Here is a 26,487-nt window from a genome sequence, read left to right as displayed (position 1 = left end):
CAAGTGGGCTGCAACTTGGAAAATGACTTTCAATGCCACAAAATGCTACTGTGCAAGATTTACAACACATCATTAATCACCCCTATCACATCCATAACCACGATCTTGAAATGATGTGATGAAACACCCATTGACAACAAGCTCTCTCAGTCTGTTCACACTGACTACACAGCAAAAAAAGCTAATGGAACTTTGCTCGTAATTTTAAACACTGTTCACTTGACGTAAAACTTAAGTGTTATTAGATATCACTAGTCCACAATCCTTGGGTATGCATCTGTCATATGGTCACCTTACCAGGCAACCCCAAAATCAAATCAGTTCAGCATCGCTCATCAGCTTGTTGACTGTGAAAGATGTAACTATTATGCTAAGACAACTTGACCTGTTACCTTTCGCTGTAAGAAGAACCTGTAATCATACTATTATGATGTTTAAAATCCTATAAAGAATATAATGCAGTACAATTCCCAGTTCAGCCATTTGGCTATTTACCACTTTGTTTTATGCCCATGTAAGTAAGCTGCAATAGGTCTAATGGTGCCTATCTTTAAATCTTCAAATGCGTGCAACCTGGTGTGGTTTGCTAACTGCTAAGGCCAACATTTATTGTTTCCTGTCCCCAAAAGAACATTCAACTAGTGCTGGCGGGCGGGCGGGCAGTTGTTATTATTAATTTAATATTTAATTTAATAATTGCTTTACAGAATTGGAATTACATACAGTAGAGGCTATAGTGATTACAGAGACATACAATTCTGAAGGACTACCAGTGTCCTGCACTGGTAGCCTAGAACACTAATTACTTAACTACTACAAAAACTATACATGCATACATATATAATAATTACAAATAATTATAATTGGTTGGTGCAGGAGTCTTGGAGCAGCAGGTACAAGGACACAGGTAATGAAAAGTACAGGGGGTATTATCAAAGTTAGCTAAAAAAATGATTCCATAAAAATGCTTTCAACTTTGGTTTGATTACATCTAGTGATTGAGATAGGTCAATTATTGGTAAAGAGTTCCATAATCTTGGTAAACGATAAAAATATGAGTTCATGATAGGGTTGATATGAGCTGTCTTGGGGTATACTGAACTTTTTGCCAGCAGATCTTGTTGAACCTGTAGTAAAGTTGGTATAGTTCAAGATGTCAAATTTGTCTGATGGATTTTTGATGGATTTGATGAAGAATAATATGTCGGCAATTTCGTAAATGTACATTAGTGGCAACATACCAGTTTGTATTAGCCTTGTTTTATAGTCTGATTGATAGTTTGATAATATGAATTTAGTGGCTCTTCGTTGGACTTTCTCAAGTGATTCAATGTCTTTTAACAGATATGGCCTCCACAGTGGGGACCAATACAGTAGTTTTGATCTAACTAGAGTGATATACAAAGATTTTCTGGCCAGGGGACAATTGGAGTCCTTGAAGACCCTACACAATAAGCCAAGAGATTTATATGCATTAGAAGAAATCATTTCATAGTGTGCTTGCCATGTTAGCGAATTAGTAAAAATAATCCCAAGGTCTTTACAGCTGGAGGATTCATCAATTGAATGACCGTTGACATGATATTATTATTATTAATAGCTAAAATTTTATTATATTCAAATCACAAGCATCAGATAGCCAGGTGGCTGCCCCAGTGAAGAGAAATGAACCATCTGTAGGGTCAAACAACCTGCAAAAGGATTGGCTTTGCTTGTGAAACTCCAATAAACAATCATATTTGTGTACTGAGACTGAGATATGCTAACTTCATGGACAAATGCTGGAGGCACACAAATTGCAAATAATTTCTATTAGCCAATTACAATAATAATTACCAATGCGGGCGACAAAACTGGTTACAGGAAACAAGGTATGTACGACGTCATTTCTAATTAAAGCAGCAGTTACGTAATGACATTGTGGTTTAGTGGGGGATGGGGAATGCGCTAGAAGTGACGGAAGTCCAATGTAGAGTCCAATGCTAGAGTCCAATGGTAGAGTCCACATAGCCTTATACCCTGAATCGAAGACGAGGACGACGGTCAATATCAGAGAACTGAAACTCAATTATAGCATCTCCGGTTATAGCTAGCTACTAGTGTGGTCTCCTCTGGGAGCTATTAATAGCTAAATGGCAAGCATTCCAAGTAGAAAAACAAGTAAGTGGTTTGCTTACATAGCTCTATCTACAGGTAAAATGTTTACATGCAAGCGTTAGATAAACATGTGGCCGGCTACAATGTAAACGGTTGATGCCGTTTGATACTTGGGCGGGGACGCTTTAAATAGAGTATTAAGCCACATTATAAAATTAGTAAAATTTGATGTGGCCTTATAGCTACTGTGTTAAGGTTTTCACTTAGTCTTCTATTTATTTATTTATTTATTTATTACTGTGTACTCCATCAAGGAGTATAACACACAGCAGTGTTGGGAGTAACGCGTTAGCTACTTATGTAACGCGTTACGTAATATTATTACTTTTGTGGTACCTAAGTAATATAACGAAATACGCTATGAAAACAGTATAACTCAAGTTACTTTACGTACAAATGTAACGCGTTACCTAAGTAATATAGTTACCGTAACGAGTCTAATATTATGTAATATTATTACTACAAGTAACGAAGTTACTAATCTTGTTAGTTATCCTCTGAGTAACACCTAGCCACAACGAAGTAACGAAGCCTACTGAATGAAGCTTATTCACCAGCTTCTTACTTATAACCAAGATTTGCACATTGTCCAATGCAATCATGTCACGTGATAAGGTGGTAGTTTTACACGTGACAGCTTAAGGCTGTGGACACAAAGTAATATAATATGTAATATTATTATAGTTACTTTATTTTATGGGTAATATGTAACTGTAACTAAATAGTTCAGTTGCAAGTAATATGTAATATGTAAGTATAGTTACATTTACAAAGTAACTTGCCCAACATTGCACACAGATACAAAACAAAATCAAAGTAAATTCAGATGATTTAACAAAACGTCCTTATAACAGTTTATAGATGGCTGATTGACCACATCTTCTATCTTCTAAGCTCAGGTAGGATTTTACAAGGGGAGGGGCACACTGGTAGACTGCAGAGTGTGAAGCACACACCATATTTCCTCATGTAAAAACCACATTCACATAAACTCCTATCTCAATTAAGTTAAGGCCACCCCAAATAAATTTTCTGTTCCCCATCCACCACCCACGTTTGGTTACTATCAACTCTAAATATTCTGTATTCTTTCCGCATACCGCACTGGCCAGTAAGAGCCATGTCAGCTGACGTGTCAGCAGTACTATCAAAGCATAAATTCACTTTCGTGTTATGTGGTGTTTTTTTGAGACTTAAATGGAAAGGTACAAGCTAAAGCATGCTTTTGTGTAGCTTTAATGGCTGTGCCAGGCAAATAATGGCTTGAAAAGGTGCTAATCTTATAATGGAATAATGGAAATGGACTGCATGCAAATATGCCTGAGCCCAGGATGGGAAACAGAAAATTTATTTGGAGTGGCGTTATAAGCCTGGGGGGTTTTCCAGCATGCACATAATGGAGAATAAATGCATGAGTAGTCTGTGAAAGTCTATGTGCATGCAGATATGTATCATAAAACTGTTATTCTTTTTTTATAATCATTAGACCACTTGTTTGCGTAGTCAACACACTATTATAAAGATTCTTATGCTTCCCGTTACGATTACTATGCTTATCAATTTCAGAGTCTCCCAGTAGAGAGTTCAGTTAAGTTACAAAAGTCTTGTTATAGAGAATTCAGCTATGTAACAAGTCTCCCTGTAGAGAATTACAAGTCACTCAGTAGACACTGTAAGTCTTCCTGTAAAGGGTTCGCTATGTTACAAACATCTCTCTTTGTAGAGAGTAACAAGTTACCCAGTAGAGAGCTCAGCTACATTATAAGTCCCTCAGTAGATAGTTCAGCAACATTACAAATTTCTCAGTAGAGAGTTCAGCTATGTTCACAAATTACCTGATGAGCTACAAACAAGTCATTCTGTAGAGTTCCATAGGAGCTATATTACATGATAATCTTTCATCACAACTATAACTGACAATTAAATAGTTCAATTTTTTCTCTTCTCTTATATAATTATATACAAAAAAGAAATAAAAACAAGTATATAAAAAGTCAGTCTCGAAACTAACTTATGGCCAGTTTTGGGCTTTATAATTAGAAAAGAAGTGATATCTATCCCTAAAACAGCCAAGCTATGAAAATAGGGTGTAGCCCCCAAAAGACCAGGGTGAAAAAAGAAAGGTGACAGCCAAGAAGCTGCTGCAATGATACTAGTGTCAATCATTTTAATGATCTCTCATCATTAAAAATATTGACATTAGTATGATGTAGCCATTTTTTGGCCATCACCTCTGATTTCACAATTTTTTTTTTATCCTTGCATTTTTGGGACCTGCACCCTTTTTTCACAGCTCAGCTGTTATTACATACTATCACTACTTTTAGTGAGGTTTAACTCCATAGCAGGACATAAAGTAATTAATATAACAACATGTAGTCTTTGTTTCATATGTTGAATAGATTTTAAAATTTAGTTAGAACTGTAAAATTGTAGGCATGCTGTTTAACAGGTAAACATTGTTGTATCGATATTTATCACTATAGGAGATGATAGACCTGAGGAACGTGACACTAACAATCATGTTGTCCCGTATTGTGCCACAAAGTGGAGGGAGTTGGGGCTATCCCTAGGAGTGACATCATCACAACTTGACATCATCAGTGTTGATCATCCCAGTAGTTGTGAGGAGAGATGTAAAGTGATGTTAAGAATATGGCTCCGGTTGGATCCCTCAGCAACATGGGGCAAGCTAGTTGATGCTATCCATTTCTTAGATGTTACAGTAGTAGAGAAAGAAGCTGACACAAAAGAGGACAAAGGTAACTCCATGATGCATTCATTCTATAGCTAGCTATTGTGGTTGGTGAAAAGCCATATCTTGGGCCTAAGCAATGTCAAAAATGAGACTGTATAGTTAGTGTTATGTTTAGCTGAAGGAATCAGACAGTCATTTAGTTGGTCAGTTAGTTAGTTAATTAGATAGCTAGTTAGGTAGTTAGTTAGTTAAATTTTTATAATTCCAAAGGTACTGGTTGAAGTGTTTTGGGTAACTCTGCATGAAGGTGCAGTTTGGTTTGATTATGCTCAGCTAATACTGCCAAGCTATATATCATGAGAAAAATTGAGACTGGTTTTGTGTAATATTTTGACACAGGAAATCCCAAACCTTGATCATGATCCCCATTGTACAGCACTACCATATTGTATGATTGCACAAATTAGGGAATTAGGGATTACCAAAACAAGAAGTGAATATTGTAAGCCACAAATATCTCTTGCCAGGGTGATAGCTATGTAACTACCATCCTTATTTGTCTTAAGAGAAGACTCAAAATAAAGATTTGAGTATTACTCCAGCAGTCCCTAGTGGTTTTCAAAGATCCCCTTTCTTATAAAGAATCCATGGCAGTTATGCTTCATTAGTTACCATAGTAATGTCATGAAGCCAAGAGAAGCCAGAGTATATAATTATTATATAAAGCACATGCTTTTCATGCCACATTTGAGCCAGTCCTCTCCAGGCTTCTTCTTAGTCTTCTTCATCTTCTTTTAGCACAGCTTACTGAACACATGCATGGTTTCTTTGATTTTTAATTTTGAGTACAGTAAATTTTTGTTGAAAATATTCATACAAATTTTCATAGACGTTAAATAATTTACTGGTTTAATTGATAGTTTAATCTGAATATTATTGACACCCATCTAATACCAGCAACAGTGTGCAATAATATTGGCAGGTAGTTGATAATATTATTGCAAGTTAACACCTGATCTATCCAAAGTGATACTATTGTTGTACTACTGCTACACTGCTTTTATAAGGTACCATACAGTGGCTTATTATTATGAGGTTCAAATTTTTATGAAGCAGCTAAATAGCCTCCAGTATAAATTTCTGTGACTGTGCTGGAGGCTATTTAGACACGAACATTTGGATACTATGGCAAAGTTGTGAAAACTGCTCACTTGAAAATGTAAGAAATTTATAGTCTGCAAGTTCCATTAGTGCTAACGAATACCATTGTGTGGCTACCACAGCATTACTGAAATGTCATGAAGGAGCATCAACACTATAACTTATGTAAACTCACACAAATAGAGTACATTCATAATACCACAGCACTGTTTTCTGGCCATCATCACTCTTTGTTTCTGAAGTGCCATTAGATGATGAATTATGGCAAATGGACTGTAGCTGGTAATAATGTGCAATAATATCAATAGTATGATAATTGCACTTCAGAGACCCATTGTCGTGATATGATAGTAGTTTGTGATTATCATGATCAAAAATATCTTAAAATGCTCTTACAACAGAAGTATTTGTTGGTAATGTATTGTCTGATTAACTCACAAGATTGCACTTTGCTGTGATTAAGTATGGCATAGCAGTGGCATAGCTAAGGAAGTTGCCAGGGGCAGATCTAGGGGGTGGGCTTTGGGGGCTGAAGCCCCCCCCCCCCCCCCCCCCCCCTTCACTTTTAGGCTTTACTTGATCAATATGTTGAGGATTATAATGATATTTTGTCTTAGCATAATTATATGATCACTAATAATACAAATACTCATAAACCCACCTTATAAACATCTTTCCAAGGAATTACTAGTGGATTTATGCTAAAGGTTATGCAACAAGGACCCGGATCAGCATTGGAGGTGTACAAGATTGAGATACTCTAATAGAACAGTCACCTAACTACTCTAATAGAACATTCAGTGTAAGCATAAAAGTCGGTTCTGTTATGGAATTTTTCCAAATATTCCTGTGCCTATAGTGCATTGGTCTTTTTAAAGGCTTGTTCATCTACTTGTATAGTTATTACCGGTACTGGTATACTTAATTCAGGTACACAATTTCCATTGAAAATGCTCTCAGATTCAATCTTGTATCATTCAAATTTCAAATTTTTCTAGTTTCAACTTTATTATTCTATCATGCATGCAATTGTGAGAGGGTGCATCATGTGCTTGGTTGTCTGAACCTTTCCATTAGCAAATGCTGCAGAGAGCCATATATATCTAAAGGCAGTATATAAAATATCTACAGGGAGAAATATGCATTTTATGTGGAAATGTCTCCAAATTGCAGTATTTTAACATCTATTTTGCAAAAATTTCCTGGGGGGGAGGGGGGGGGCATGCCCCCAGATCCCCCTAGTTCCAAGGTGGGCTTCACACACCTCCACCTAAGAGATTAGTACCTTGAGTTAGCCCCCCTTTTATAAATCCTAGATCCACCCCTGGTTGCCTTAGTAAATTTAGAGTAATATATTATGCATCTTATCATTTGGACCTATACTATCGTGATAAGCTATCATATTGTGATACAAGTATCATGATAATTGATACAATTGAATTATTATTGCACATCATTATAGCTGGTAATAGTATTTTTTGTTACTATAGAAGTATGAGGTTTTATGGGTCATGAATATCTTTAGGTGCTTTTAGGGTTTTTTGTTTAGGTTGCACATGTATCTGTTAGTGCAAAATACTTGGCAACAAGTTGTCTTTCAGTCCTCACTGAGCTATTGAGGTAGACAGCCTTTTTAGGAGGCCAAAGTGGACATGATAGCACAAAAACCAAATACATAGCTAGATGGAACCATAGATAATTTACCAGATATGGATTGGAAACACCCGTATTATTTGTCATGGGCCATCCTTGTTGTGTTGTGCAAAACTTTATTGTTAAACATTTCACTGTTCTTGTCACCTATAAATCAGTGTTTGTTGTTTATAGCTGGGTTAGTTACCAACTATACTAATTGAAGGCTGGACTGGGTAGGGACACCGGCCAGTAGTAAACAACAGTATAAGAAAAGTCAGGTTTGAAATGTGGTGTTTTATAATGATTGTACAAACTTCCTGAAGAAATAAAAAGTACAGTATTGTTTCTTTGCACCACTAGATATCCACTGTTTTGCTGTGTAATTTCACTGTTTCAATAAAACATCAGAAAACAAGCACTACTCTGTGGTTAACTCAAGTTGAGCAGTACTTTGGCATAAAGTTTATTTCAATGTATCACACATTTCTTTGGTTGTGTAAATGAGGTGATGAGAAGTTGGCTAATAGTACCGCTGTTGTGTTGTGCACACAGCGTGTCTTCAGACATTGGGAGAAATATTATTTGTGACAAATGACAATGGCAAATACGCATCAGCAAATATTTCAGACAATAAACAGTGTAAAAGAAATTTCTACTCCTTCAAACTAGCCAACAAACAAGTGAGAGAAATCCAAACAGCACCAGTCAGTACATTTCAACAAATTTCCCGGCACCATATCTAGGATAGGGAAATAATTAACAGGTGTCTCCAATCCATTAGGAACTTGTATATTAATATACCTATGATGTAACACTTTCACATCTCAGATCAAAGGAACCACCCACAACACAATTGCAATGTAGCCCAGTTGGCAAATTGTCCAGGCTACATCTGAATGTAGACTGGACTACAACTGACCAGCTGATTAAGGCCAAAATCGATTGTGGGGATTAATTAATACTCACGTGATTAGTACACAAGACTTTTTCCACTCAGACAGAAAGCATTTTGTTATCCTCATTATTCTAGTAATGTTGGGCTTATTCAGTGGAATGTACTGCTGACTGACATACAGCAGAACATACATGCATGCATCATGTTTGTCCTATTTCATTTTACTGACAGCCCCAAGATGTCAATTTGCAGTAGTGCGATGGCTTCCCCATGTTTGTTAACAGGAATCATCCATATTATCCGTGGTGACTGGATTGATTGCAGAGACACTTTTCCTACTGTTCTTTGTTTGTAATACTGTGTAAATGGCTGAAAGCGAAGCATAAATGCCACTTCACTTTCAAGTCAATAACTAATAATTGTGATGTGCGTTCAGGAGAAACATTAACTCTAGTGCCATTCTTTCTTTCTATGCGGGTTCAGCTATAAGTCTAAAGTAAATTGTCATAATAAGGATGACATAGCTACAGTACAGAGGACCAAGTGAATGTAATTGAAATAAAATTCCTAGCAGACTACAAAGCTAGGTAGGTTGGTGCTACAAATGCAAGTTTTCATACTTTGAAGGATTCTGTTACATAAGGAGACTGTTCTATTAGAGTATTTGACTGACTTCTCTATTAAAGTCTCAATCATATTTTTGAGAGGGGCACGTGTCCCCCTCTGGATCTGCCAGGGCTTGTTTGTACTAGATTTCTTATTTACAAGCAGCTGTCAATGCACAACAACAAGTTGTAGTCCAGTTAGTTATACTTCAAACACAGCAAGCACACACCTTTGGCCTATATTATAGAGTAGGGACCATAGCACATTGATAAAGAGTACTGAAACATGCTGGAGTAGTACAAAATATTAAATCACAGTACTGAAACATCACAGACTCTTTACAGGACCTCACATTCACATCACCAAATCTTCATTCCCATTATGGTATCTTGAGCACAGTAGGGATATAACACTTCTTATTATTCTACTGTGATTTAATATCATGCACTGCTCCAGCTTGTTTCATAATTTTATCAATGTGCTATATACCCTACTCTATTTGAAAATTCCATTTAAAATTATTACGACTGGTGCTAGTTTAGGCCTAACCAATACTGCCTCATCATTGTTAGGGAAAAACAAGCCTGGTTTTTGGGTGATGTTTTTTCATTGACCTTTGTGCTCCCTACTATACAGTACTACCGTACTGTATGATAGCGGTACATCTACTACTCACCAGTAAGAAAAACATGTGCTTTCAAAATATCTACTCTCGTACTGTGTACTGTATACGTAAGGGGTGCAAAGTGTGGACAGATTAGAAGTTTCCAATCCAGTATGGCGGCTGATACATTGATATCATATATTTTAAAGACCAGTCAATTTGGCTACAACCTTTTTGCTATGTTGTTACATAATGCACACACTACAATGCTTTATCTTAATAATGTTTGATGTATAGGTCCTTCAGGTAATGGATTACAACAGGCTACTGATAATATCAAGGCAAGATACCGACGTAAAGGATTGGTGAAATCTTCAACAGAACAAGATCCATGGCCTCCATTTCATGCTGAATCCTTTACAAATTTAGCTCTAATACATCAGAAAATTAAACAGTTACAGGCTAAACAAGATACCACAATGGTAGCTAGAATACGCACTAAGGGAGACATACACAAAATACCTGAAATAACCTCTTCAATTAGATTGGACCATATTCATCAAATATTCACTCCTATCACTTCAGATGATCAATGTCCCATGAGTATCCTAATAGAGGGTCACCCTGGAATTGGGAAGACAACACTGGCTAAGGAGATCTGTTTACAGTGGGCTAACAATAAACTACTCACATCAGATAAACTGTTACTATTACTAATGTTAAGGGACCCCAATTTACAGAAGATTACTAGTACTGAGGAGCTGCTGAAATATACAATACCTGCAGATCAGGTAAAACCTGTTTTAAACTACTTACACACCACTAATGGAGCTGAAGTGACCTTTGTTATTGATGGATTTGATGAACTCAGTAATGAACTACGTCACACATCCTTCTTTAGGAAACTCATTGAAGGGGACACTCTACCTAATGCACGAGTAGTGGTAACATCAAGACCATCTGCGTCAGCTTGTCTACATCAACATGTAAACAGAAGAGTAAAAGTTCTTGGATTTGAGAGATCCAGCAAAGAGCAATATGTCAATGATGCTTTGAAAGACTCACCTTCTAATCTAAAAACCCTGAAGAGACATTTTCAACAATATCCCAACATTGATGCAATTTGTTACATACCACTAAATATGGCAATCATAGTATTCCTGTGTTTACTAGGATCCCTGCCACCAACTGCCACTGAAATGTTTGCAAGCTTCATCCTTCACACTGTCTGTCGTCATCTTAAGAGGACATGGAAGATTGCTGAGGAAGAACACATCAACAAAATGGAACATTTACCACAGCCAATCCAACAAGCACTACAACAACTTCAGAAAGTTGCATTTGATGGTCTTGTAGAGGACAAAATAGTATTCTCAATGGATGACTTGCCTGACATGTGCAGAGATGATCCCACTTGTTATGGACTATTACAATCTGTTGAATGTTACTGTTCAGATGAAATTGGTACTCCAACCAAATCCTTCAACTTCCTACACTTGGGAATACAAGAATATTTTGCTGCCAAATATGTAGCAACCTTACTAGAAGACAAAGTGCTTAAACTCCTAAAGGAGTCATTCCTAGTTACTGATGACCCCAATCCTAACAGTAAGAGTGTCCGCCTTTCCAACATGTGGATCATGTACTGCGGAATAACCATAGGACAGTCAAACTCGCTAATACGTTACCTGTCAAGGAGAACATTACTTAGTACATTCAGGCCTTCAAAATTATTTAGGTGGAGATTAGCACATCATCAAGCATCAACCACACTTGGGATGCATCCATCAAGGAGCACTCCATGTAGTGATATGGATTATTTCTGCAGGGATAGCTATTTCCTTCCAGACAATTCTTCACCACTCTCATGCCAATGTGGTTGTACGCATACTGATGGTGACTGTAATGAACGTTACCATATTGCTGACGAAAATGTACCACTTCTTTCTGATGACAATGATTCAGTTCCATCAGATTATGAGATCAGCTGTTCATGTCATCCACCACCATCATCCACACCTATGGTGTCACACTGGTCTGATTCTGTACAATCATCAATTAGTCCCCCTTCACTGACTCCTCCAACCCAACCAGTCAAGTACCTATCAAGAGGTCAGCGCATCAAATCTTTCTTTCAAAGATTAACTCATCGACACCAACTGCAACAAGGTTATCATCCTAGCAACTGTAGTAACACACAAGTGACCTCGAAAGAGATGATTGCTCCACTCCAACAAGGATCAATTTCTGAGCAAGAAATATCCAACACTCTGACAACTATATCACAAGGTATTTTGAAGGACCCATTGAAGGTTCTCTACTTGTTCCAGTGTTTCCAAGAGGCTCAGGATGACAAGTTATGCAACATCTTGTCCAAATCATTTGATAATGATGAAATTTACCTCCGTTGGCACAGCCTCCTCCCACACCAGGTGGTGTCTCTGGGATTCTTCCTATCAAGATCACACAGGAAATGGAGGGTACTACACTTGGGTATTGGTAAAATTGGAGATCATGGTTTGAACCTGCTACATCACTACCTTTGTGAAGAGAAATCAGGCAGTCTAGAAATAACAACAGTTGATCTTTGTAACAACAACCTTACTGGAGCATCATCACTTCTTCTTTGTGATATTATTACTCACCTTCAGTTGCATACTCTATATTTGGATTTTAACAATATTACTAGTGTGAGGGATATTTCCACTACAGTAACATACACTAAGACAGTGAAAGTGTTAGACATGCAGAGTAATGACCTCACAGCTCAAGAAGCATTAGCAATATCTGATATGATGACCTGTTTGGAGAAGTTGTACATCTCTGTCAACAAACTTGGTGATGATGGAGCAGTGATATTATCAAAAGGCATAACAAAATCCTACACACTAAGAGAATTGCACATTGCTAAGAATAACATCACAGCCACAGGAGCTACAGCAATTGCAAAGAGTTTACTACCCAACATCTCACTAAAAGTACTAGACATGAGCGAGAATGATGTCGGGGATGATGGAGCCATAGAAATTAGTCATGCTATTTCCAACAACAAAACACTAAAGAATCTGCAAATTTATGATTGTAAAATCACAGCCACAGGAGCTGTGGCAATTGCAAACAGTTTGCTACACAATAATTCAATGGAGGTACTACGCTTAAATAACAATGCTATAGGTTTAGATGGTGCCACAGCAATTGGCGATACCATTACCATGAACAAGACATTAAAGATGTTATCACTCTGTGGATGGAAGGATACAATATTTTCTGTTGGTAGTGAAGTATACAAAGAGCCAACCATGGTTATAATGAGGAGCTTACATCATAATAACACTATAACTAGACTATACCTACCTAGAGGTGTACAGCGTGATGATAGTGGTAAAATAATCTGTGATAAAACCTCTTGGTATAAAAATGTTGTGAAGAGAGAAGTTAAAATCATCAATAGCAAAAGAAAAAAATGCAATATTTCAGAATTATATGTTCGTTTCCACTAATTATTCGTACATGCTATGCTCCTATCATACTACTGTAATTGACTTTATTTTAAGTTTTATGCACATAATTGTCATGATGAGAAATTTTGCGTAAAAATAGTTTTACATATATATATGATCCTTCCATTTGTTCCAGTGGTCATAAAACTAACAGATTGGTTAAATAAAACAGATGCATGGTTATATACAAAAGTTAAGCAAATTTAAATGCAAAAAGCAGATAACACATAAGCAGAGAACATCAAAGTTCCATAGAACTAGCATTGTGTAGCATGTGACTTTATATAAGGCATCAGTAAGATCAAAACTATAATACCCTTTAAAAATTCAGCAGAGATTTATAAGAACCCATTTGTGCATGTGTGAGGCAGCATAGCCAAGTGGTAGCAGCCTTTCCAGCTGTAATTATAAGGTACCTGGTGTTACTGGGAAGCAAATGCCAACTGTACATGTCTCAGTGAAGGTCCAGGTGGGACCTTGGGTGCCCACACCTTCACCTGTGAGGCATGGTACAGCCTCATGTGAGTTACTAGTCCTGTCCCAGGAGGATTTTCCTGCACTGACTGATAGCACCTGAGTACACCTATCTACTGGAGAAGGATCCACAACCTTTACTCCCAGTAGCTGATGGTGGTTTGTACTATATTGATTCATAATGTGACTGGATATAGGAAAATCATACTAAATTATCCATCAGTTGTTTCATAAAAGATGATTTGAATAAATATCAAAAGTGTAGTAGTGGGTACGTAATTGTTTTTATGAACAAAATCACCTTTTCAGCATCCTTTGCATTAGTGTGGCTAGTTTTCGAATTGGCTGCCTTTTTATATAGAAATTTCAATTCAAAATGTAGTTAGACCTCAAACAGAAGGAAAAAACAAGTGACACAATGAGCTTGTTTGAGAAGAGCCACACATGGCTCCCCTACCTTCCCTATAAGCCAACCAATGAATTACTCCAATACATTTATTGTTTCTCTACTCATGCATGCAGGCAAATAGTCTATTACGTATCTTAAATAAGATTGGCAGCTTTTAAGTCAGTATATGTGTAGGCAGTCAGTATATGTGTAGGCAGTCAGTATATGTGTAGGCAGTCAGTATATGTGTAGGCAGTCAGTATATGTGTAGGCAGTCAGTATATGTGTAGGCAGTCAGTATATGTGTAGGCAGTCAGTATATGTGTAGGCAGTCAGTATATGTGTAGGCAGTCAGTATATGTGTAGGCAGTCAGTATATGTGTAGGCAGTCACATGCACAAACTCAGAAGACCACTTACATCCATAATAGGCTAGGCAAAGTTGAGAAATTAAAGAGGTAATTTTTCATATTGATTACTATCACCAACTGCAAAAAGGTTAGCTACCTACCTTATAAATTATTTGCTATTAGAGTAACAACATGACATTTTGTAAACACACAAGATAGTAATACTAGTTGTACACATTATAGCAAATTAACTACACAACAATTATAACACTGCATTAATTACTACAGCAGGGTCACATTCATTAACTTGAACATTAGATACTAGCTTCATATACAACATAAGTGTAGCGTAACTGCTGTGTGTTTAATTGTATGTATAATACACATTTGTATACCATACGTATAGTGTAATATACACAGTCCATTCATATTATAATGGATGTACCAAATCACCACATCTTAATCTGTATCATACGCCTTCAAATAAATATCAGTTGATCATGAGATACCTATATACTAGCTTGAGATTTTTTGAACCTTACTTTCAAGGGGGGAAATTTTTTGTGCATATAGTGGAGACTTTTTGCTAAGAAGTTTGTGACACTGTGATTGGCTTGAAGCTACACTGTCAACAAGAAACTTTAATGAGCATGCATGCATGATAGCTAGTTAATTATATTGGTGGTGATGCTTTCATAAAGCATGGCAGTTGGATTGGCGGTGACATGCTTGGGTGCTATGATCTGGCATAACAGTTCCTAAATCTGATTTGCATCAAGACAATGTTTTCAGGAAACTTTACGGTAGCAACATGGTGCTGCTCAACTTCACTAGGACTTGTCATGCATGTAAACAGCACCATTTTAATAAATGCATTGAGCAAATATTTCAAGGAAACAATTCTTATGAATAGCTGTCAATTTGTAAAATTCATGAAAGTTTCCCTCATGCATGAAAAAAAATTGACCCCACTAATGACATGCAGATGGACTTGCACCACAGTATATATATGGAAACAAAGTAGCATTGCCTATAGTAGTAACACCCTCCCCAATTCCCAGACTTTTGGGATTTGGGGTGGGCTAGCCTATATAGTTTTTTTCTTTAAGTACTATAAAAATACTTCCAATTTCTCTATAAACTGTTATTCTACTAAATCAACTGTTCCACTACTATACAATATGTGACCGGATTTGCGAAAAGGTACCTTTTCCACACATTTGACATACCAGCAAACAAAATAATGTAACACTTGACTCCTTATATCAATTAACTTGCACGTAGTATCAAAATGTAGCCAGATAGTGTGGCTATATTCATTGAAAATTTCAAGCAATTGCACGCAATGATCAAAAAGTTATGAAGCTTTGAAGTCCAAAAAAGGGTCAAATTTTGTGTGTGAAAAAGGTACCTTTTCGCAAATCCGGTCACATATTATACATGCATTTACAAAGCTAATGTTGTAGATTTTAACTTCATACATATAACTAAAATACTTTACTAGCACTATTCTTCAGTACAGCAAGATCTATACCAGAAGGTAACACTTGTTTACCAACCCACTGCTCAGCCTTCATAATCACCAACTCTAGCTCATCCAGCATTGAAGGATACTTCTTCTTCAACAACTCAATCACAACTAGTGTGGCCCAGATGTTGGCAATAATGGTGACATCACAGGAAACTGGACAACAACTTTTCAGCTCCTCACTTGACTTGGACACAACACCAGCTAACTTATCATTCAGTAGCCATGAACCATCAAATTGTTGTAGGCTAACAATAAAGCTGAGATCAGACTGCTTGGAAGGGGGTGGAGCTGACGAAACCTCAGAACTCGACAATAATGCTGGTGAGACTAAAGACAACGCATATAGCGAATATTATTACATGTATGTTACCTTGACTCATATTCAGAGAAGTTTCTGCATAATTACAATGCAATAAATTTCATATATTAATAAAATCATACTCACGCTTTAAATTTCCTCCTTTATTATCTGATAAGCCAAATGAGAGGTCATCATCATCATCATCTTCTTCTTCTTTTTCTTTCCATTCATTCCATACATCACTACCAGACTCACTGTCGTTATCACTAAAAGCTAAAAAGAAACAAAGGCAATTACGACTGAAAGTTATAAGAACAATGACAGCACACATGCGAGACTATAGAATATTTTGGCATACTCAACAGATTCAGAATCACAAACTAAAGCAGGGCTAGGAGATACTATGAACATTTTAGAATATTGAAGATAGCATTACTATGTTATATTGGCAGACAGTACTTAACATGTAAAGTTTGCAGGCATGACAGCTACTAAAAGTTATGAAGCAAACCCTATTCATACAAGTGCCAAGAAAAATTTGGAATTTTCGACTAGAGTAGGGACCATAGCACATCAATAAAAAGTACTGAAACAAGCTGGAGCAGTGTACGATATTAAATCACAGTAAAACAATAAGAAGTGTTATATCCCTACTGTGCATTTCCATTATGTTATCTTGAGCACAGTAGGGATATAACACTTCTTATTGTTTTACTGCGATTTAATATCGTGCACTACTCCAGCTTATTTCAATACTTTGTATCGATGTGCTATGGTCCCTACTCTAGTTGAAAATTCCAAATTTTTCTGTGCACTTGTTTGTTAACTTTTTTTGTAAATAATTATTGACTGGTGAACCTACGCATACCACAAAAGAAATGGCGCCACGTGCCCCAGCTATATCAATTATCATCTGAAAGTGAAGTGTTCATTATGCTTCATTGTCAGCTGTGTTCAACCCGTTACACAGCATTTCAGATCAAGAACTGTTCAAAAAGCACCTCTGCAATCCATGTAAAGGCCGCTCCAAATAAATTTCCTGTTTCCCGTCCACCGCCTACATCTGGTTACTGTCAGCTGTAAATATCCATCATTCCATATTATACCAATATTTTCCGGTTATTCTTACAGGCTTAGAAAAAGCCAGTGTCAGTTCATGTGTCAACATAGTGCTATCAGCACAAACTTCACGTTTGTGCTATTTTTGCAACTTGAAAGGAAGGAACATGCTTTTGTGCAGCTTTTTATGGTTGTGCCAGGCAAATAATGGCTTGAAAAGCTGCCAATCTCATAATGAAATAATGGAAATGGCCCACCCCCCCACATACAAATATGCCTGAGGTCAGGACAGGAAACAGGAAATTTATTTGGAGTGGCCATACCAAAAGAAAAAAAATGGTGCCGCGTGCCCCAGTTATATCAATTATCATCTGAAAAGTGAAGTATCCATTACGCTTCGTTGTCAGCTATGTTCAACCATTACACAGCAGTACGAATCAAGAACTGTTTGAAAAGCACCCCTACAATCAAAATAGCCACTATGAAAAATACGGACAATTTCCGTTATGAAGGGAAGCCATCACGTGCTACCACCAAATCAACACTTTTAGCTGTCAGCAAAGATGAATGGGACACAAAGGAGGACACTGGTAAGCCCATGAAGAATGTATTGTACGTACTACGGTATGCCAAAAGGCACCTCTCGGGCTGAAGCAACGTTGAACAGTGAAAAATCAAACCTGTAGCCTTAGCCATTATTGAGTTACTTGTCTGAAGGCATCAGTCAGTCAGTCAGTCAGTTACTTACTCAGTCAGTAGAAAATTCTGTTAAATAAATTTTTGTAAAAAATTTCAGTAGCAACTGGTTAAAAATGTTAATACTGCTTCGTTGTCGTCAGGGATAATTGAGGCAGATTTTTGGGTGATGTTATTTCGTGGGCCACGCCTACTCCTTGTGGTCCCTACTATGATAGACAATTATAGTACATCCATAAATGAGGCCCATGTGTGAGTTACTTCTTCATTATTTCTATACTGTTATCTATCGTGAACAGTGCCTTGCTATCATTCAAAATTTATAACTTTCAGCCCTGCAGTACATATATTTACTTACACCCAGCTGTAAAGTAACAGCGTCGAACAGATACGTTTGAAAAATTTATTGTTTCCTCAGCAGTCACTTCATAGCTCTGCATATTTCCTGATACTGGTTTGTTCTGGGCCTCATCCACTGCTATATAAGCAGTATACCTGGACACTACACTTGCATCACAGCTCAATTCAATGATCTCCTTCTTGTGTTTATGCTGGTGTGGCTCCCCATCATCCTGCCATTCCTGGATCATCACCTTTGCTGCTAACTGATGAATCACTGACACATCTTCCCCTACAGCTTGTCTTCCTGATAACTCAAATGGGATCTCAAATTTGAACTCTTTTCCAAGAATATCACCACTCAGTATTGCTTTGCACATCAATCCATCTCTTCCTTTGTCATCTGATTTGTCCATCAGAAGACCATAAATAACAGTTTTCTCACCATTGTAGATACTGGGAATCATATCTGGTACCACCTTCACCTCATAGCTACCAGGAAGATCAAACGTGACAGTCACATTGTTAGCTGATGGTTGTAGAGCTTTCTTGAGACTGCGAATTACCTGTAATCATTAGACATGATATACCTATAGATCAAGTTACGTGTTTATGTTGAGTAACCACCTTAACAATGATGATTTGAAACAACTATAGTTTACAATGGCAGTAGCTATATGCATACAAAACTTATAATACAGCTGAAACAATCGTGGGTATTCAGTATTCAAGTACCCTCTATTGATCAAATACTGAATACTTATAACCACCATTTTATGGTTATATATACATGACAATGACATAATTATTTGAAGTGACAGTAATGACATACAAAACACACACACACACACACACACACACACACACACACACACAAACACACACACACACACACACACACACACACACACACACACACACACACACACACACACACACACACACACACACACACACACACACACACACACACACACACACACACACACACACACACACACACACACACACACACACACACACACACACACACACACACACACACACACACACACACACACACACACACACACACACACACACACACACACACACACACACACACACACACACACACACACACACACACACACACACACACACACACACACACACACACACACACACACACACACACACACACACACACACACACACACACACACACACACACACACACACACACACACACACACACACACACACACACACACACACACACACACACACACACACACACACACACACACACACACACACACACACACACACACACACACACACACACACACACACACACACACACACACACACACACACACACACACACACACACACACACACACACACACACACACACACACACACACACACACACACACACACACACACACACACACACACACACACACACACACACACACACACACACACACACACACACACACACACACACACACACACACACACACACACACACACACACACACACACACACACACACACACACACACACACACACACACACACACACACACACACACACACACACACACACACACACACACACACACACACACACACACACACACACACACACACACACACACACACACACACACACACACACACACACACACACACACACACACACACACACACACACACACACACACACACACACACACACACACACACACACACACACACACACACACACACACACACACACACACACACACACACACACACACACACACACACACACACACACACACACACACACACACACACACACACACACACACACACACACACACACACACACACACACACACACACACACACACACACACACACACACACACACACACACAAAGCATTGAAAGTGGGTAGTAGGTCATTCAATTTATCTGGGTCATATTTAACCCTTGACGATTAAGATGCAGATCTGTGCGAATTTTACTTTAACTGCTGCATACCTTGTTTATAGGTTAAAAACAAGGTGCCATCATTATGTTTCTATTGACAATGAAAAATGCGGATTGTTCCACAAACGCTTTATTCAAAAGTTATGGCGATATTTTGCTGTTCACCTTGGCTTTCCTCACTTCTTGATGAACTCTTGATGTACAAAGTGATAGCAATAAATTACGAGATTTCAACGAAATGTTCGAGATTTCAAGTACCTCAGTCATTCTTGACAACATTCATAGTGTAGCATTATTGTCTCAACACAGTTTGTTAGCCTTTCTGTTAGTGCTCTACCGATAATCGGATAAGTATTGAACCAGAACCGACATTGGGAATTTTGGTATCAGTCAGTATCAGTTATATAGGCATTCCGATACCACCAAGTCATCATCATAATTATCATCATAAATGCTATGGTAGCAAAACCTAAGATATAACAGGCTGGAAATAGTGTTAAGCATTATTCTAGCATAAAAGGTACAGGAATTGCTTTGTTAAACAATGAGTAACTGCTACTTACTATGTTTGAAATACTCTAATAGAACAGTCACTGCGCAATAAAATATTCTAATAGAGCAGTCACACATAGCTAACTTGAGAGGTGTGTAAATTGTATGGAAATTATTGGTATTGGTATCTGTATCAGTGAAAATTTACTGCTAGGTATCGGTATCGGATCGGTAGGTATTTTTCTGTATCAGTGGGACCCTATTTTCTGTAGTATTTTACTCCAATACTACTCACCTATAATCATTATCTAATAAATATTACGCACATGCTCATAACAATTGATATCACTTCAATGCATGTGTATATTTATACAACTGCTCCGAGGGTTTTGCACAATAGTGCTTCAATTTTTGTCTGGGTTTTCTGCAGATAACCAGGTCTAAGTTGATGCATGATTAAAAATAAAGCTCAACTACTGATGGAAATGTAGTTATAATAAATTAATCAAGAAACTTATGTGGAGCCATGCCCACTTACTGGGAGTATGTGCTGCTGTTCACATCATGCTCACTTATCAACATTGTGAATTGCTGTGTATAGCTGCCTGTAGACTTACATGGAGCCACGCTAACTTATTGATTGTTGACTATGTGTGTTTAAAGTAGAGTAAGCCACCGACGTTCAGCCACCAGGAATTTTCGGATGCTCGTTCTCAAAAACTGTAAACTACATTCCTTTGAAATTTGCACCGTTGTTAGCTTAGACACTCACCAACTAGCACACCAAGTTTTGTAGGATTTCCACAAGGACTGTGTATTTGGCAAGGTATTAAGTGTATGTCCAAATCACATGCCGTTTTAGCCAAAAGTACCTATTTTCAGACCACACCTCACAAAGCACAGGAAATGCTAAGATTTAAATGCAATTATGCATGTATCTAGGGTAGTCACTCAAGGTCTATCCCACCAAGTATCAGCTTATAAATCAATGCTATGCCTCAAATGTATGAGCACATGTAGGCCAATCAAATTTCGGTCATTCATTGGTGCATATAACTCTGCTGATGGAATTTATGAACAAATTTAGATGATTTCAGCTGTTTGACACCATAAACATCAAAGCAAATCATTTTGAGCACTAAGCCAGTATGTTTTATGACAATCTGTAGCATGGGTTGCTCTAGAACTATAGCTGCACATGAAGAGTCAGAATACCTGCTTAAAAACCACCACAAGCAAACTTTTTTTCCAGTTAAATCTTCACTTGATAATCTCACTTGAAGAATGATACAGTAAAGAGGCATTTGGAATAGAGTTTCAGTGACTGTTCTATTAGAGTAGTTGAAATATTTTGACTGCTTTATCAATTTTTCACTCAAATTATGGTTCAGAATATTACTAATAAGTTAAATTGCTGCGGAAAGCCAAAATAAATTGAGATACTCTAATAAAGCAGTCAGGATTATATCAACTACTCTAATAGAACAGTCACCTATAGCTGCAGTGGAATTTCCATGCAAAATGCTTCCATGCTGTATCATGCTCCATGTGAGAATGGTCCAAATAAATTTTTTACTGAAATGGGGTTTGCTTGTAGCTTTGTAGCAGGTGTACTGACTCTGGGTGAATAGCTAGTTTGGTAGCAGCCCAGCTATAGATCGTCATAAACTCATAATGATTCACTTTGATGTTTATGGTGTCAAACAGCTGAAATCATCTAAATTTGTTCATAAATTTCATCAGCAGTTGTAGTTATATGCATCAATGAATGACCGAAATTGGATTGGCCTACATGTGCTCATACATTTAATAATATCTGAGACGTAGCGTTGATTTATAAGCTGACACTTGGTTGAGTGACTACCCTTGCTACATGCATAATTGCATTTAAATCCTTGCATTTCCTGTGCTTTGTGGGGTGTGGTCCAAAAATAGGTACTTTTGGCCAAAACATCCTGCAATTCAGCCTTGCCAAATACACAGTCCTTGAGGAAATCCTACAAAACTTGGTGTGCTAGTTGGAGAGTGTTTATCCTAACAACGATGCAAATTTCAAGGAAATGTGTTCTATAGTTTCAGCGTACAAACATCCAAAAATTCCTGGTGGCTGAACATTGGTGGCTTACTCTACCCTTTGGTAGCTACTTGTTTACTAAACTGGAACCCGTTAATCAGGACACTTATGCATGATCTGTGTGATTGTACAAAATACACTGTATTGAAACTACACACCTTTGATTGCATTCGTTCATTGTCAGCAATAAATTCTGCTGATCCATTACCAGCTCGAGCAATACCCCTCACTAGAGCACTTGATGCTCCTGATCCAATACCAAATGTGAAACACCTACAACAACTTATCATCACATTACTACTATAACACATTCACCACACACCTTGTGTTGTGACAGTTCTTCCTCACTTCACTGATCACACTACTTGTGTTGCTAACAGAACCATCTGTCAAAATGAACACTTGTCGAGGGAGACCTGATGACTTTGATGGTTGTTTAAATATGTACCGTAATGGAGCAAGGAGTTCTGTACCACCCATATCAGCCCTCATCTTCTGAGCAAACTGAGTAGCTTTTTCCATTGTTTCTTGAGTATAGGACATGCTTGACTTAAAAAATGATTTGAAATCAGACCCAAAACTGACTATGTTAAAGAAACATCCTTGTGGAATACTCTTTAGAAACAACACTAGTGTTTCTGAAGCACTCTTAATGTAAGAACCTCCCATACTACCACTGCGATCAACTACAAAAATAAACTCACAAGCTGCCTCCTGTAAGTTCGTAAATTTTGGAAAAAATGTGAGCATCACTGCTTTACTCTGCATCTCTTTCATCTTGCTGTCTTCTATTGCTGCTTCTACCATTGCCAACGGCTCGTGAGGATCTTTGTATCCAATCAATATTGTAACATCTCCTCTTACAGGACCCTCCCCAGCTATGCATACATTCGCAAAATCCATCGCTTCTTCTGTCTTTAGCTGATGAGTAGGTGACAGAACTTCAGCAACTCTCTTGGCTCCTTCTATACTCATCCTAAACTTGAACACTCCAGCAACAGATGCCTGCTTTACACTAGGGTTCTGTGTAGCAGCTAGTGGATCACTTGATCCTTCTGGAGTGTAACGTGGTTTTAACACTGATGGTAAAGTGAACCTCACTCGTCCATCTGCCTCGATTGGTAGTTCTCCAACCATTCTAAGCTTGATCTCTGCTTCACTTCCTGATGGAAGGTTACCCAGACTTAAGCTAAAGATGTCTCCAGTCTTCTCTTCAGCATATGCTGCAGTTAATCCACTAGTGATCGCGTTATCATACATATCCCTCGCCTTCTCTTTCTCGTGTACTGTGGCCTTCACCTTCCTACCATCAATGATCGCTTCCAACCCCACCACTGCAAACGATTCTTCCAGAGGAAATCGGAACGTCACTTCCAGTGGATTACTCGTGTCATTGGAGTAGTTTAGAGTGGACGAAATTCCAACCAGGTAACCTTTCACCTTTACCTGTACTGAAATATCTTTGAGTGGAAGAACCGTCTTCTTGTCAGCAGAGACTAACCCCTCCATTTCTAACCTGATCCTCTTCTTGTCACGCAGCAGAAACTAAACCTTCCATCTCACGCCACACCTTAATCGCGCGTGATCATAATTATTATGCACCTATCAATGTTAAGCCCCACCCCCCCCAGTACGGGGAGGGTGGGGATATAGTGGGGATTTGATCAAGTGGAAAGTCAAATTCCCCTACCTGGGGGTGAATTATCAGGTCAAATCCCCACATAATCCCACCCTATGAGGTGGGGATAGGAAGGGGATTTGAGAACCAACGTGTTGTAAAAACAGAAGCCACAGTGGCAAAGGTACACGTTGTGCTGCGGTTTTATCACGTGTGCTCTCGCGCTTCACGTATAAACCTACTGTAAAGGATCTATGCTACTATAGAGCGCTTGTTCAAATTCCCCACCCCTGGGGGAAAAATTTAAGTTCAAATCCCCTCCTAACGCCCCACATAGCCCGTACTGGGTGGGGTGGGGCTTGACATTGATAGGTGCATTAAAATCATGACTAGGCTGGTTGTTCTATTAGAGTGTTTCACCACTACAATATCAGACCAGCCATAAACTATAATTGAAATTTGTGACTTAATTAAGCAAAGCATGTATTACAAAATATCTCATACTACCAATGAAATCATGAAATCTATAGCTATAGTAAATCATGTTTTGAAGTCAGTATTTCAATGTTCAAAATCTCTCAGCCTGCACCTATAACCCACTACCAAATTGAAAACCTTCATGGAAAGGATTCGCCGCGGCTTGCTATGAAGGAGCATCAGAGTTTCATCAGTATAAATAACTACCATGCACTAAAGAACTATATAGTTAGATCCAAACCTTGAATATGAATGCCACAGTCTGGTCACCTTGACAATACTGATTTAAATCCTATAGACAAAGTCCAACAGAGTGCTGCTTAATATGTACAAGGTAACGAGGGTGTGTATGTAATGTTTATGATCCCACACAGTGTAAATGAACAACCTATTTATTCATCCCAAGAATAATCCCCTTGTGGAACAAACTTGCTACTCATGCAATGATCTGATTGACTTTGACACATTAGATAATTACGTTACTAGCAGCAACTAAAATTAAGTGTATACACGATCTGCATATAATGCTTGCTTTAGTGAAGTTTCACAGTATACGTAACATAATGGCAAATCACTAATACTGTCGGACACTTTCCTACTCATCAAAAATTTGTAGCTTTGAGATGTGCCACTATGTACCTCTAATTCTGGAGACTTAAATGCTCAAACATGTGTGTAGCTATGGCCTGGCTGTCTAGTAACTGTGCCCAGGGACCAGGGTTTTCGCCACCCCTTCCACCATTAAGTTATGAATGTCACGGTGCTCCTTGACAGCTTGTTCCTGCAAGACTAAAGCATCATGTTGTAATTCAATAAATGCCTCGACAAGTGCCTTATCATCACAAATGAGAGTTGGTAATGTCTTAGATCATGATGTAAACTTCAAAGCTGGGCTCATGACAACCACATGCAGTCATGCACGTTTTCCTACTCATTTCCTACTCATGCTACTTGAGTATATGAATATCCAATGATCCATTTAAACCATTACAATGCATATGCAGCTGACATGAATTTTTTGAGGGTAATTAAGCTCATTCTTCCATAAAGTTGGGGCCCTTAAATACTCTGGTAATGATTAGCTGCTAACTTATTCATGTTAGTCTTATATTTAAATCATTCTTTAATAATACCCATTAAAAATTGCATTCTATAATGAATGTTCTATTAGAATAGTTAGACTGTTCTATTAGCTTTGTTCTTTTGAGGAATCAATATAAGTTTCCTAATGCACTGTAGCTATACTGTCCCTCCCTGTTCCCATTTACTCTGTATATTTGTGCTGCCAAACAAAGATAATTTGGTGTTCCTGCTGCAAACACAAGCTAAAGTTTCAGGGAATGCCAGGAAACCTTCCTAAAAGCCTATACACACTGGTTACATTAATTTTGTCATGAATCTGTCATCCCCACATACATGTGACGCCAAGATATTAACAGTGATCTGTACATGGCAGTAGAGTG

General features: G+C 38.0%; 2 protein-coding genes across 3 annotated transcripts; one reads left to right on the top strand and one right to left on the bottom strand.

Annotated features, from left to right (window-relative positions):
• The first annotated feature begins 1,941 nt into the window (after nucleotides 1-1,941).
• Nucleotides 1,942-13,341, top strand: LOC136238488 (protein NLRC3-like). 2 transcript variants are annotated; one of them, XM_066029018.1, is made up of 3 exons: nucleotides 1,942-2,160; nucleotides 4,644-4,919; nucleotides 10,054-13,341. In XM_066029018.1, the coding sequence occupies exons 1-3, from the start codon at nucleotides 2,133-2,135 to the stop codon at nucleotides 13,254-13,256; spliced, it is 3,507 nt and encodes a 1,168-aa protein (XP_065885090.1). In that variant the 5' UTR covers nucleotides 1,942-2,132; the 3' UTR covers nucleotides 13,257-13,341. The 2 variants fall into 2 exon arrangements, with proteins under 2 accessions (XP_065885090.1, XP_065885091.1); XM_066029019.1 differs by lacking the exons at nucleotides 1,942-2,160; nucleotides 4,644-4,919 and adding an exon at nucleotides 9,025-9,133.
• Nucleotides 13,342-15,896: 2,555 nt separating this feature from the next.
• LOC136239115 (von Willebrand factor A domain-containing protein 5A-like) lies at nucleotides 15,897-24,507 on the bottom strand. Its single transcript, XM_066029853.1, has 6 exons — nucleotides 23,252-24,507; nucleotides 23,088-23,202; nucleotides 18,413-18,959; nucleotides 16,444-16,572; nucleotides 16,369-16,392; nucleotides 15,897-16,325 (listed from the first exon to the last, which is right to left on the bottom strand). Exons 1-6 carry the CDS (start codon nucleotides 24,436-24,438, stop codon nucleotides 15,955-15,957), a joined length of 2,373 nt encoding a protein of 790 aa, XP_065885925.1. The 5' UTR covers nucleotides 24,439-24,507; the 3' UTR covers nucleotides 15,897-15,954.
• Between the last annotated feature and the right edge of the window lie 1,980 nt (nucleotides 24,508-26,487).

This window comes from Dysidea avara, chromosome 11, assembly GCF_963678975.1.
Source record: "Dysidea avara chromosome 11, odDysAvar1.4, whole genome shotgun sequence".
Taxonomy (NCBI): domain Eukaryota; kingdom Metazoa; phylum Porifera; class Demospongiae; order Dictyoceratida; family Dysideidae; genus Dysidea; species Dysidea avara.
This window is presented reverse-complemented; position numbering and strand designations above follow the sequence as displayed.

Excerpts from the sequence above, each read along its gene's own strand:
- LOC136239115 (XM_066029853.1), bottom strand. The coding sequence starts at position 24,438 with ATGGAGGGGTTAGTCTCTGCTGACAAGAAGACGGTTCTTCCACTCAAA. Across the intron at positions 18,960-23,087 it reads ATGAACGAATGCAATCAAAG|GTAATTCGCAGTCTCAAGAA; the intron begins GTGTGTAGTTTC and ends TAATGATTACAG. Across the intron at positions 16,326-16,368 it reads TTCTCTGAATATGAGTCAAG|TCTCACCAGCATTATTGTCG; the intron begins GTAACATACATG and ends CGTTGTCTTTAG.
- LOC136238488 (XM_066029018.1), top strand. The coding sequence starts at position 2,133 with ATGGCAAGCATTCCAAGTAGAAAAACAA. Across the intron at positions 2,161-4,643 it reads CATTCCAAGTAGAAAAACAA|GAGATGATAGACCTGAGGAA; the intron begins GTAAGTGGTTTG and ends TTATCACTATAG. Across the intron at positions 4,920-10,053 it reads TGACACAAAAGAGGACAAAG|GTCCTTCAGGTAATGGATTA; the intron begins GTAACTCCATGA and ends TTTGATGTATAG.